The 14107-nt window shown below is 38.3% G+C and overlaps 2 protein-coding genes across 2 annotated transcripts; both read left to right on the top strand.

Moving 5' to 3' along the window:
* The first annotated feature begins 1837 nt into the window (after window positions 1-1837).
* On the top strand, window positions 1838-6611 carry LOC102779218 (alcohol dehydrogenase class-3). Its single transcript, XM_006804547.2, has 9 exons — window positions 1838-1899; window positions 2410-2511; window positions 4126-4267; window positions 4365-4452; window positions 4634-4853; window positions 5276-5536; window positions 5633-5768; window positions 6145-6283; window positions 6413-6611. Exons 1-9 carry the CDS (start codon window positions 1882-1884, stop codon window positions 6435-6437), a joined length of 1131 nt encoding a protein of 376 aa, XP_006804610.1. The 5' UTR covers window positions 1838-1881; the 3' UTR covers window positions 6438-6611.
* Window positions 6612-8480: 1869 nt separating this feature from the next.
* Window positions 8481-12455, top strand: eif4ea (eukaryotic translation initiation factor 4ea). The gene is made up of 7 exons (XM_006804546.3): window positions 8481-8576; window positions 9370-9473; window positions 9757-9852; window positions 10527-10590; window positions 11039-11152; window positions 11416-11555; window positions 11816-12455. The coding sequence occupies exons 1-7, from the start codon at window positions 8481-8483 to the stop codon at window positions 11928-11930; spliced, it is 729 nt and encodes a 242-aa protein (XP_006804609.3). The 3' UTR covers window positions 11931-12455.
* The last annotated feature ends 1652 nt before the right edge of the window (window positions 12456-14107 follow it).

Here is a 14107-nt window from a genome sequence, read left to right as displayed (position 1 = left end):
GGCTGAGGTTCTCTATTGTGTGTGTGATGAGATTATCACAGTGGTGGCCAGTGCTCTCTCTTATGCTACTGTGTACAGACAAAACACCAAGTGGCTGGACCAGCTGGTGGGAAAGCCAACTCTGTGCTTGGCAGGAGGCTGGACACTTAAGACTGTGGTTGTGAGGGATACATTGAACAAAATGAAAGCTATAATGGACAACAGCAGACACCCTCTCCACAGACTCCTGACTGGGCAGAGGAGCAGCAGTGGCATACAGCTCCTCTCACTGTGCTGCAGATCTGAGCGGTTCAGGAGGCCCTTTGTCCTCACTGCTAGTTTAACTGGAGGTTTTTTTAACTGGTGAAAGAAGTTTTCTTAGTTGTTTTTTTCCCCACACTGTAGTAGGATCCTTCTACAATAACTGAAAGTCACATTTTTATATCTTTCTTATATGAGTCTGGCATGTTACAAAAGCCAACTCAGCTTGTTCAGTGTGAATCTTGTTTCCTGTATCTGGGCACAGTGTGTTGATCTATTTCTCAGACTAAACCCTGAGAGTTTCTCAGTGTAACACAGAGTAACAGCTGGACAGCATTCAATCAACCCTGGGTTCTGGATGAATCCAACCTAAATAACCAAGCCTAAAAAGGACTAAAAGCAATTCTAATAAATAATTTTTTTTAAAGGTGAAAAATGAATAATAAAGGTGCTAAATTGAAAACGACACCAATGAAGTAATTATTCATATAGTGCAGAAACAAATGGTTTGTGACTCTGACTTTTAGATTTATAATGAGGCTTAAAAGCAGATTTGGACGAGTGTGCTGTACTTTGAAACAAGCTTCAACGTATCAAAGATATAATTTCCTTATCCAGCTTTTTTTTATCCTAACATCATAAATATTATTTACACGAAGGAGGTGCTGCTGGCAGTATCTCACCAATCAGAAACAAAGACAAGACTACTGGAAGTAGAGTGACTGATTTTAAAAAAGGAAACTCTGATATTAGGAAACTATGACGAGGTTAAACACAGAATACAGACTGAAAACACCAGAGTGTGTACGGTATGTGAGGAAATGTCAAACGTTGTGTATTTAGAGCCTGGTAAGGAGGTCAGCTGTGTAAGGTTGGTATTTAGGCATTGTATTTTTTTTTTAATATTTGTATGACAGGTCTATCATAAGTGATAAGTGATGAATTTGATAGCTTATAATTGTTATTCCAAATTAAATTTTAGATGTGTGTGAAACAGTATTTCAGCTGCATGCCTGGTGCTGCTTAACTGCCACAAGTGAGTGAAAATGAAATATAAAAACAGAATTCAAAACACAAAATTGCATTGTAATCCTGCTCACTCTTTAAAGACACCTGAAGCATGTTTGGTCAAGAACATCATTTGTTATTGATGTTGACTGGCGCCGTTAACAATTGTCTAGTTTAACATGAAGTATTAAGATGTTCAAGTTCAGGGTTAGTACTTATTCCAACTGTACAAATATATCAGTAAATTTTTAAAGATAAACATAACATATTCTCCAGCATCCAAAAAGCAAAAGTCCCCACTGTCAATGATGACATTCAGCAATGACTGAAGTTATTTCTGAAAAGTGTTTAAAAAATAAAAGATTGCAGCCTACATGTTTTCATTTATTAATTTGTTTTATTCACAAGTATTTTTTTTAAATAATTTTTAAAATTATTATCATTAGTAGTGACAGAAGTAGTACCAGCAGCGTGCAACTATTTGAAATTCTTAAGCGCCCTTTTTTGTCCTATTTTCTTCAATGCCCCCAAATGCGTCATGCGTACGCTAGGCGTTCTCGTATCTGATTGGTCCGAAGGTTAACTCCTTTACGGCTGCTCAGTGGCCCGTCTTCTTCTCTAGAAACAACGAGCATGGAGACAGCTGGTAAAGTGAGTACTGTTCACAAAAACTGTGTAAGAAATATATGAAAAACAAACAAACAAACAAAGTTTCCGTTTGTGCATTAGTCGTAAAGTTGCCTTAAAGTTCAAGTTTATCGTAAACCTGGCAAGTTCTGTAAGCTAGCATGCACGCATTAATTTGCTCTGAATGAAGTACAAAGAATCACTGTTCGATTACTTAACAGGGATCTTTGGTGGGTCAGCGGCAAACGGTTTTTTGCAAGTAGCTGCAGCACTTAAAAGCCATAGTGATAATAGTGATGGCATGGTTTAAAAAGCATCAAGACCGACGGCGCTATTGGGGGTTATGTAGGCTGAATACTATTAAAGCAAACATTATCAGGAAGAATCTTAGAAAAGCATAATCTTTGACAGAGTGCAAAGGCCAACTACGCTGGGTGCAACTAGCTAGATCTGCCACAGGGACTGTAAAGCTGGAGCCAACCCACAGCTGCAGCTACTCACTTGACATGGAAAAATACTGTCCTTTTCCTTCAGGTAATCAAGTGCAAGGCAGCTGTTGCCTGGGAGCCAGGGAAACCTCTTACTATTGAAGAGGTGGAGGTAGCCCCACCTAAGGCCCATGAAGTTCGCATTAAGGTAACTCAGATCATCAGACTCGTTCATAAATCTAAAGCCTGACTTGACTGCAACTGAATAAAAACACAAAACAAAACTATGTTCATTTTAGATTCATTCAGTATTTGTGTATTCTTTTAAGATATGTTGCTATAGTCATGTGATAAATAGCTTTCATAGGACTCTAGGCAATCATTTGAAAAACTACCTTTACTATTCCCATAGGAATTAAGAGGGTAAATAGCAGCCAGGTGCTGCTAATCAAATGCACTTAATTAAAGGATCATCAGCAAGTGTAGCTTCCTCTATTAAAGCAGATTTTTTTTGGCAGTTTGCTTGTCTGAAGTATTTATACAGTGCTAGAAGTTTCACAGGAGTGAATGCACCAGCATATTCACCCCAAGGTCAGGCTACATCTCAGGCTCTACAGGCCTCCGTTAGCGTGTTAAATATGAAAGCTGATGAAGGTACAAAAGAAGCTGGACAACTGTTGCTGTGATTTGGCGCTGTATAAATAAAATTGAATTGAAATATGAAAGTAGACTTGTCACCTCATTACTGAAAAACTTTTGACAGGATGGAGAACATTTAAAAATTACTGCCAAACCTTTTAAAATTAACGGGCATTTTTTTAAATAAAATAAAGATGAGAACAATACTAGTCCTTGTAAGTGTAAGTGTATTCACCTACATCTATAATTAGTTCCTGTGCTTCTGGTTACCATGTTTTTGCTGTTGATCAAATAGAGGTAGGCTTCCACTGTTTCAGGGTAGCTGCTGACAGACCTCAGCTTCATTCTGAGACTTAAAAAAAAATATAGCATTAACACTGCCTATTAACATTACCGATGGGCAGGACTGACATTTGCTGCCTAACTCCCACATTAACCTTATCATTTTATTAGCTGCTACCTGAATAATAACAGGCTGCTAATGTGGCTATCGGGTAATTGCCAATTGTAAAACGGCCATTATTAAATATATTACATTTATATTCATATTTCAATGCTGTTTAAATAGGAGCCTCAAAAAATTCCTCAAAAAGACCTGGGTGTTTGGCTTTAAGAAACCTTAAGTATCTGAGTATCAATTTCTTTAGGAGAAAGCCTCTTCTCCCTACAAGGAACATAGCAGAACAGCTTATGTTGTATCTGAATAAAGCACAAGATGTCTGGAACAATTTGCTTTTGAAGAGGTGATAACAGAGTGAAGATGTTAGGTCACAATGCACAACACCTCGTACCAGCTGTCAAGCATGGTAGAGGGGTGATAATTTGGACATGGCGTTTCAGAATGGGTGAAAAGAAAAGAATGAAGCTGTTGCAATCACTGAAAGTCTAGACCGCATCCTTAAGAGAGCTGTGCATAAACAAGGAAGAGTCCTATGAAAGTGTTATTTGATAAGCAGAAAAATAAACAATTTGTTTTTGCTCTTTATTCTTTCAATCCCATCAACCCCAGGCTTTTGGTTGTAAGGTTTGAAACTACATGTTAAATTAGTCAGTGTTTTTTTTTTCATAAATAAGGTTTAAGTTCAATTCAACATAATGTTTTAAATGAAGTAGTACTAATATTATACTCTTCCATCCGGCAGCCATGCCTGACGTGAACTTTAAGTGACACCGTGTCTTTCAGATCTTTGCTACAGGCGTGTGTCATACAGATGCCTACACGCTGAGTGGCAGCGACCCCGAGGGGCTTTTCCCTGTCATCTTGGGACACGAGGGTGCTGGAACAGTTGAAAGTGTTGGCGAAGGTGTTACCAAGTTCAAGCCAGGTAAACAACTGCCAAACAAAACATTAAAACTTCTTGGTATACTTATGAATACATATTTGTTGCATGTGGGTTGTTTTTGTCTTGTTCTTTTTCTAAGGTGACACTGTCATCCCGTTGTATGTGCCTCAGTGTGGTGAATGCAAATTCTGCAAAAACCCCAAGACTAACCTTTGCCAGAAAATTAGGTAATGTATGAAGGTCTATTTACGTAACCTTGAGGTGCTGAAGTCTACTTTAGTGATAACAATTTCATTAAAGAAAGATGCCCCACCACAGGGCAACAAAAGCTCAGTCGGAACCTATTATGTTTTCTTTGCACCTTTCATCATGCTAATTTGCACATTTCCTTCCCCCTTCACCCTGCAGAGTAACCCAGGGTCAGGGTCTGCTTCCTGATAAGACATCACGCTTTACTTGCAAGGGAAAGCAAGTGTATCACTTCATGGGGACCAGCACCTTTTCTGAGTACACTGTAGTGGCTGACATCTCTCTGGCCAAGGTGAACGAGAAGGCTCCGCTGGATAAAGTGTGCCTTCTCGGATGTGGCATTTCTACGGGATATGGTGCTGCTCTTAATACTGCCAAGGTGGGAATGACATGACGCTGCTCATCTGCAAAGACATCGTGCAAAACATTAGATATCATTGGAATATTTACAATCTTTTTACATGTTTTTTGTAGAGTAATAAGAAAATAGTTGATAGATTCTTTTTTCTTAATTTGCAGTTTCACACAAATAGTTTTTGATGTGCTAGCAGGTCCTTCAGTTTTAAATTATGTATTCAGGTCTTTACAGAAAGAATAATATAGGAGGCAACAGTTAAGATCCATGTTTCAATTATTGTGCGTTTTTTAAACACACACACACTTAAAAAAGATGAGAACAGCAATACGTAAGCCAAATCTATTTTAGAGTTCATACTTGGATTATTGTGTTTATATGGTTATTTATCATGTAGGCGCAACACTTAAACTTTCACATTTGTATTCTACCTCCTGCTCACTCAGGTTGAACCTGGTTCCACGTGTGCTGTGTTTGGCCTTGGAGCTGTGGGCTTGGCCGTTGTAATGGGCTGCAAGGCTGCTGGAGCAACCAGGATCATCGGTGTGGACATCAACCCTGATAAGTTTGAAAAAGGCAAGGAGTTTGGAGCCACTGAATTTGTAAACCCAAAGGACCACAGCAAGCCAATCCAGGAGGTTCTGGTGGAGATGACTGATGGGGGTGTGGACTACTCATTTGAGTGCATTGGAAATGTGCAAATTATGGTGAGACTCAGGCCCAGTATTTTAGCACTGTGGTGTAACTTTGTAAGTAGGTAAAAAAACATTTATTTATTGTTGTTTGGGTTTTTTGTGTGTCAGAGAGCTGCTCTGGAGGCATGCCACAAAGGTTGGGGTGAAAGTGTCATCATTGGTGTAGCTGGAGCTGGACAGGAGATCTCCACCAGACCATTCCAGCTGGTGACAGGTCGCGTGTGGAGAGGCACAGCCTTTGGAGGTAACGGCCTGAGTTAAAGAATTTATTTTAAAGTGCTTAATATTGTCTGGCTGCAGCTTTCTCCTTTATTTTGCATATTTTTTTATAAGCATAACCAGATAGGACACATTGTTTTGCAATGAAAACATAATCTATAATGGTATTTTATGAGCCTTATTGTTGTTGGCTAATGTGAAAACTGGAATGCATATGCTGTTTTTAAACCCATAGATTCAGCATGTTAAGTTTTGTAGCTTCTTTTAGTTGTATTAAGACATATTATTTATCTATTTTATCTGGGTAATTGGTGCTTTGCCTCAACAATTTCAGTAAACTGGTTCTGTCATGCCTTACTGATGTTCGCAGTTGTAAAACTGGTTTTGTTGTTCACCCTCAGGGTGGAAGAGTGTGGAGAGTGTTCCTAAACTGGTGGAAGATTACATGAGTAAGAAGCTGAAGGTGGATGAGTTTGTAACCCACACACTGCCCTTTGAGAAGATCAATGAGGGATTTGACCTCATGCATGCTGGAAAGAGGTGTGGAAAAAGAGTGCACATTAGAATTCAATTTATAGAAGTGGCTTTGTAGTGACTGTATTTTGTTGTTGAACTGCAGTGCCTTGCATCCTTAGCCTAACTTTCTTTTTTCCCCCCTTCTCATTGCAGTATCCGCACAGTGTTGACTTTCTGAAGTGCCTGAAAGAAAAATCCTTCACATCCAGCCTTTAAAGAGTCTCCTGCCATAGTTAAAGCACTTGTTTCTCAGCACTTGTTTTGATAGCGTACTTTTGACTGTTAGATGTTTTTACTAACAGTAAGATATGTTTGACTGATCCATTTCAATTAAAACCTCTGTAAAACCAAAGGTTTCTGCTTTTCTGTTGGTTGTTGGCTGCTCATGTGTCTTTCAGTGACATTTAGTTGGTTAATATCAAGATGGCAATACTAAATCATTAATTTACATAAAGGCATCAATATTTGTTATATTTTGGAAGCACCTGTTAGATAATACCACAGTGAAATCAATAATTAAGAATGCTGCTTACATACTGCAATATGGTCTCACAGGTCACTCACACATATTTCCAGTTTTTGTGTATCATACAATTGACGTCATACTTTTTCTTATAAAGGTACAAAATAAATGAAAATTGCCTTTGCGATATTCTAATGTGATATGTCTGTGAAGGTTCTCAGTCATCCAGGTCATCGTAGTCAAAGGAGCTTGCAAGGAAAAGCGTCTGGACTTCTTTAAGTTACTTGAAGATGTTTCACCTCTCATCCGAGAGGCTTCTTCAGTTCTAAGGTCAAATGGTGGAGAGTCCCAGATATAAACCTGGTGGGAGTGTCCCCCCACAGTTTTCTCCAAGCATGACATCCCGGTGTACTTCAGACCCAGCAACACACTCAGACAAAAACTGGTTCCCCCGAAAGACAAAACGCCAAAACACAGACTTAACAATGTGGTGTATGCCGTACAGTGCAGCGAGGAATGCCCAGACCTCTACATTGGAGAGACCAAACAGCCACTTCACAAGCGCATGGCACAACACAGAAGAGCCACCTCCACAGGACAAGATTCAGCTGTCCATCTGCATCTTAAGGATAAAGGACACTCTTTCGAGGATGCCAATGTTCACATTTTGGACAGAGAGGACAGATGGTTTGAAAGAGGAGTGAAAGAAGCCATCTATGTCCACTGTGAGCGACCATCTTTGAACAGAGGCGGTGGTTTACGGCACCAACTGTCTGCCATCTATAATCCAGTTTTGAGATCCCTTCCCAGACGCCTTAACGCCCACTCACACCCTGGGCCATCTGACCTCAGGAATTCGCATGATAAGGTGGGGCCAGGTTTCACAATGAACTCACCCGAAACTCTGGCTGATTGGGACCCACACCCAGTTTCACACCTTGGCTCAGGCGAATAGAGGATCATCAGGGGGTCCTTTTGTCCCTCTGTGGGGGGACACTCCCACCAGGTTTATATCTGGGACTCTCCACCATTTGACCTTAGAACTGAAGAAGCTTCTCGGATGAGAGGTGAAACGTCTTCAAGTAACTTAAAGAAGTCCAGACGCTTTTCTTTGCAAGCTCCTTTGACATTCTAATGTGATGTGCATCAGGGTCTGTATAAACTGACAGGCTGTTTGGGTCAGAGGCACGCATAGTCCAATAGTAACACACTGGCTTCACAATTACAAATACAAGAACAAATACATTTATATATATGTATGTATGTATATATATATATATGTGTGTATGTGTATATATATGTATGTGTATATATATATATGTATGTATATATATATATACATATATATATATATATATATACATATATGTATATATATATATATATATATATGTATGTATATGTGTATATATGTATATGTATATGTGTGTATATGTGTATATATATATATATGTATATGTTGATTTTCCTAAATGCAACAACACATTTTGGGAATAATTGTCCATATCAAACTGTTATTTAGAAAAACATCGACAAGTTCCCACTGCTACAGTGAAATATTCAGTCTTAACCATAAGACGATTCTCAGTTTTCGCGCAATGTACATAATTATTATGAACACAGTTTATTCAGCGCGTTCGTATCACTTCAGAGTTTATTTCCACTAACCACTGTCCACGCTATAAACCTGAAGGAGGATGACGTTTTTCCCCCTCACACGTTGAACCAATATTTAATTTTGTACGCATTTGCTTGCGCATGCGTGTTGTGCTTACCATACGACCCAATCCGAGCTATTTTAACACACGGCGAAAAACTCAAAGTGATTTCCAGAAGATGGCGACCGCACTGGTGGTGAGTCCCTCTGCTAGAATAGGTTATCGAAGCCCGATATATGCGGTTCTTTATCTTTCAAACAGCACGTTTATGGAGTATTTAATTAACCAGCGGTAAAAGACAACTAGGCGACAGTTTAGTCTAAATAATCGAGAGTCTGAGAAATCTTGTAAACTTTACCTCTGACAGGTAACAGAACTCGCTAGCAAAGCAACTTAGCATAGTAAATTATAGCCAGTTGTTTTTAAAATCTTAATATCAGCAATACTGCTTGTAAGAGCATTTAAAGTAACTGTTTTTAAAGTATCGTTTACGCCGGGTTAGCACTGCGTTGACTGGGTCTATGCCCCGGTCGGTGCCCTGGGTTGAACTCAGATACTTGTATGAATGAGAGGACACCGGTAACGACTCTCGTGGGTTCCAGCTAACGTTAGCTGGAAACCAAATGTTGGTCAGTGTGGGGAAATGTGTTTAAGAATGAGCTAGACATCTTCTCTATAATGCTTTTTAAAGTGGCAAACGATAATAAATGCTACCCTTTGAGAAAACCTATTTCTTTTCTCAAGTTTGCTACAAGTCTGTAGATTCAAGCCATTTTACGTCAGCATGGTTCCACGGGGAGGTGGAGCACTTAACAGGGCTAAAGAGGCCCTAAACATGTAGACACGACAGCATAATGTTTTCACAGGCATGGGTTGAAACGATAAAATATCGTAAGACGTTAAATTACTAAACCTCTCAGGCACAGTGTGCACACACTTGTTTATAATCATTAAAATACCAAAACAACTTGCACTTCTTTTTCTTCTAGGCGTCAAATTCCGTTCCTGCAAATGGTGAAACTGAGAAATGTGAAACAGCTGTTCAGAAGGTTGTGAATCCTGAAACGTACATCAAACATCCACTACAAAACAGGTAAGCATTTATCCATGTCTCTTTTCTTGTAGAAGTATAAATCGATACAGCTTATAACATTCATGTATCATTCTACCTTATGTGTAACAGTTGCAAAAATACTGAAGACAATTAAACTGTTATATTCCAGTAGTGTGAGTCTCCCTCTTAAATGAATTTTGCTCTTGTTATATAGTATGTTTGAGGTGGTAAAAGTTTGCAAATTTTTCTTCACTACCAACCTGACAAATGTAGACAGTATGCGGTCATACTCTGTAGTAAGACGTTTGTTTGTTTTTCCCAGGTGGGCTCTTTGGTTTTTCAAGAATGACAAAAGCAAAACGTGGCAAGCCAACCTTCGTCTCATCTCCAAATTTGACACTGTGGAGGACTTCTGGGCGTACGTTTTTGATACTTGTTGAGTTCATGCCACTCAGTATCATAGACTTAAATGCAAAGCTAGAATTATAGTATGGATGGGTTTCTGTTTGATTTATTTATTTATTTTATTTTTTTGAGAGAAAATGTTTATGATAATTCCTGTTTGTGTGTTTCAATGAAATTCAAATTGGCCTATTCGTTGAGGAGAGATTGCATGTATTCATATGCTATGCTCATTATACTAAGCTTGGAAAAAAGCATGCCCATCCTTAAACTATAGATCCTATAGTGTAGTCTCTGGGCCAATGGTGACCCTTACAAGTTATGAACCACTGTAAATTTTATTTGTCGCAGAGTTAACGCCTTATTGTGATGACATCTCTCTCCTTGAGAGAAAGTAAAAAGTATTTCCTGTGTTGTCTTCTCTTCCAGGCATCACAACAGACTAAACCTTCCTAACACTGCCAAATCCAGCTTGTCACAAAATATGAGCCTCACAGTTGAAAAAACAAAATAGACTCTCTACAACTTAACTAACAGTGTTTGATGTTTATGTTTGTCCTGTGCAGCCTTCAGTCATATGCTGAGTCTATGAAATAGGAATTTTTTTGTGTGTGTTGGTGCCAAGACGAGCTGTGGGTTGCTGGTGATGCGTGAAATTAATTTTCTTTAAAAAAATGCTTTCTTTCTTAGATTATACAATCACATTCAGCTGTCAAGTAACTTGATGTCTGGCTGCGACTACTCTTTATTTAAGGTAAGAAGTGCTTTTCTGTCCCTTTCAGTACTTGCAGTATCCCCATGTAAAATGACATTTTTCTGGTATTTCCTATTCTCTGGTTCACAAAAGTTGTTTTAGTAAACACTATCGAATAATCAGAATGGAAAGGAGCATCTTCTGCATTAGGCTGACAAATGGCATAGTCCGTGTGCATAGACTGGTTTATTTCAGCTTTTCATTTTATTGAAATGCTTTATCCAGTATTTCAACAGATAAACCTTCCAAAATTTAAAATCCCACAATAGAGTATGTTGTTTTGGTTTGGGGTTTGTTTTTTGTTTTTTTGTCTTTTTCCTCTCCCCGCTGTCATAGATGAGGATAGTTGTGAGCATACAAGTGTCTCAGACTTTAGTTAATGTATTAATTTCTTGATGACTTGTATGCAACAGTGATGTATATGGTGTGGGCTTGTGTTTGAATACAGGATGGGATTGAGCCCATGTGGGAAGATGAAAGGAACCGGCGAGGCGGCCGCTGGCTGATAACTCTGTCCAAGCAGCAACGTAAAGCAGACCTGGATCGGTTCTGGTTGGAGACGGTATGTTGCGCCCTCTTGTATTATTGGTTGCTCTAACAGAGTCATCATTCTTCTCATCTATTGGCCTTGTACAGTGTGTATGTTTTGACACATGGCAATAGGAATGTACAGTGTAGATAAAAGGATGAATTCCATGTAGCAGTCCTACAACTGTGACAAGCCAGTGAATGCTTAGTACACAACTTTCCAGGTACTAACTGCATTTAAAACAAAAACATGTGTCCACAATAACAAATCTTTTAAAAATTCATATTTTCCTGCAGCTCCTGTGTCTTGTTGGAGAAGCTTTTGACGACTACAGTGACGATGTTTGTGGAGCTGTCATTAATGTTAGAGCCAAAGGTGATAAGATGGCTATATGGACTACAGACTATGAAAATAAAGAGGCCATCACACACATAGGGTAAGTTGAAAATGCCACAATTATAGATGAGGAAAAAAAATCTGAGCACATTAGATGCTGTTGTGCAAGTTTTTGTTCTTTTTCTTTTTCTGTCTAGAAGTATGATTCAGAATGATGTGTAGTATCATATAGTATTAGTCTTGGAGTAAGAAGCCTGTTACAGAAAGATGTAACAAAAGTGTTTTTTTTGTTTGTTTTTTTTTTTTAAATGACTGAGTTTGTCTTATAGCTACTATGTAAAATGTCTTTGCTTTTTTTAGGCGTGTGTATAAAGAGAGGCTAGGCGTTCCATCAAAAGTGATCATTGGTTACCAGTCACATGCAGACACGGCCACAAAGAGTGGCTCAACAACCAAGAACAAGTTTGTTGCCTGAGGATCCAAGGATTATCAACCAAGCCTTCCTGTGTTTCCAAATAGTTTTTTTTTTTTTTTTTTTTTTTTTTTTAAATTGAATGTAACTTCGATCCTTTGAAAAACACTGAGGGAAAGGGGATAAAATTGCTTTTTTTTTTTTTTTTCTTTCACATGTTTGGGACACTTAAGGTGACTGTGTGATGAAGATGCCTTTTTTTCCCCATTTGGTTCTGAATACTTTGGTAAAGGTTGATTTGGTGTATTTTTAGCTATTTTTGTTAAAGTACTCAACATTAAAGGCATATGAAATAAAAACATGCAGTTTAATAAACTGGTACTGTACTCCTGTAGCAAATTTACAGTAACAGCATAGGGATTTAAAATGTTTACATTGGAATTAAAATTAAACAAATCCAAGTAATGCGTTGACTTCAGAGGCTACTCACTGTAGAAGCAAGGCAATACTGACACCGTTGCCGTTGACCCACTTTGGGTGTCACTAAAGTCATGGTTTTTTTGTTTTTTGTTTTTTTGAAACGCCACCCAAGCATGTTGTGCAATATATATATATATATATATATTTGTAATTTTCTTTCTTTTTTTGGGGGGGGGGGGGGAGGTGGGGGCGGGTTCATGTGAGTGTCTAAAGAGTTAAAACTTCACATCTCTGTAATGACATCAACATCAATGTTCCATGATAGATCAAATTTATTTTCTTTGGCCAAAGCATGTGTTCGGTGCATGTGTTTTCCAAAACATGCGTGTTATCCAGCATCTGTTTCTTGAACTGAACAGCCAGGCTGTTCACTTTCTTTGCACGGTATTTGTTTCTAGAACATGGTTAAGCTTTGTTAAACAATGCAAACAGTTATTTCCATTCCACATTTTTGTGACAAAATGAATATTGTTGGATGAAACAGTGCCTTTAATGTAAATCCCTGCCTGATATTATTGAAATGTACAGAGCGGCAATGTAAATAAACTTGTACAGTGGCTTTTTTTTCTGTTTTTTGTCAACATGGTGTGCTATGAACTTGTCAGAAAATGTTTTAAAGCCTCTATCAAAGCACGCAACAGTGGGCTAGAAGAAGTTACTTTTTTTTTCTGCATTGCAAATGTCTATTATGAAAGAAACTGAGATTTCAGGGGGAAAAAAAAAGGTTTGATTCTTGTGTCCAAACTTAACTTTTCTGCTTCATGACGTTCTTTTTTTTTTTTTTTTTTTTTTTGGCTTGGCGTTCATTTATTGAGGAAATTTGCTTTATTTATTTATTTTTTTAGAGACACACTGCTAAAATGCTTTCAGCCTTAAATAGTGTTTTATGAGGGTTCTTTTTAATCCTATGATACCCTGTTCACCATTTAAATAAAATAAAATAGAAATCACATAACTTTTCTGAGATCCTCAGATTCAGTATCCTAGCATTAGGATAAGACATTGTAAAAACAAGGTTTGATATTTTGTTCTTCAATAATTAAAGGTTTACACGAAGCAGCTGTAAGTAATGATCATCATAAAGCTGCCCCTGTTTCTTGAGCATTGTAGGGTTTGTGTTCCAATTTTGTTTGCTGACTTTATAACTACAGTATATTGAGTTAGATTAAGCGGTTTCAGTGGGAACCGCTGCATCACTAATTTATGGTCCGTGCCTTTATTAGGCTGCACAAATTGCAGTTTAAGGGGGTTTTAAGTAATCTATGACATCAATTGACTGTTACTTTTAGAGCAACAGCAGCTAAGCCCCTCCTGTCCATTTGAAATAAGCATGCTTGTAATTGACACAATCCATCTGGTCACTTTTTCACACGTGACAACTTGGAGGAAATTAGAAGAGAGCTACAGGAAAGTCTCTTGAGGTTATAAGAAAAAGCTTTAGCTCATCAAAAGTATTCCTGGTTGAAAGCTTTGGAGCATTTTCATTTTGCTCCCTGGTAGATATTCAAAACATTTGTTGATGTTGAACACTTGGAGATAATTGAACACATTAAATCTCTCTGCTTTAATGCAGACCAGAGTGAATTGTAAATGTTCTGCAGTTACATGGCACTTTTAAATGTTAGCCGTGTTCTACAAAGCCCTTGACATTATGCTTCTTTTCCACTCATTCACATGCTTACGCCAATAGTAACAGAGCTGCCACGAGTGCTGCTCACCACTGGGAGAAACTGCAGGATCGTGGTCTTGCTCAGTGGTAC

The sequence above is a fragment of the Neolamprologus brichardi genome, chromosome 2 (assembly GCF_056152115.1).
Source record: "Neolamprologus brichardi isolate AB-2024 chromosome 2, ASM5615211v1, whole genome shotgun sequence".
Taxonomy (NCBI): Eukaryota; Metazoa; Chordata; class Actinopteri; order Cichliformes; family Cichlidae; genus Neolamprologus; species Neolamprologus brichardi.
This window is presented reverse-complemented; position numbering and strand designations above follow the sequence as displayed.

Bases quoted from the DNA above. Each gene is read 5' to 3' on its own strand.
- eif4ea (XM_006804546.3), top strand. From the start codon at position 8,481: ATGCGTGTTGTGCTTACCATACGACCCAATCCGAGCTATTTTAACACA. The intron at 9,474-9,756 runs GTAAGCATTTAT...TGTTTTTCCCAG, and splicing joins AAACATCCACTACAAAACAG to GTGGGCTCTTTGGTTTTTCA. The intron at 10,591-11,038 runs GTAAGAAGTGCT...GTTTGAATACAG, and splicing joins GCGACTACTCTTTATTTAAG to GATGGGATTGAGCCCATGTG.
- LOC102779218 (XM_006804547.2), top strand. The intron at 4,268-4,364 runs GTAAACAACTGC...TCTTTTTCTAAG, and splicing joins TGTTACCAAGTTCAAGCCAG to GTGACACTGTCATCCCGTTG. The intron at 5,769-6,144 runs GTAACGGCCTGA...GTTCACCCTCAG, and splicing joins GAGAGGCACAGCCTTTGGAG to GGTGGAAGAGTGTGGAGAGT.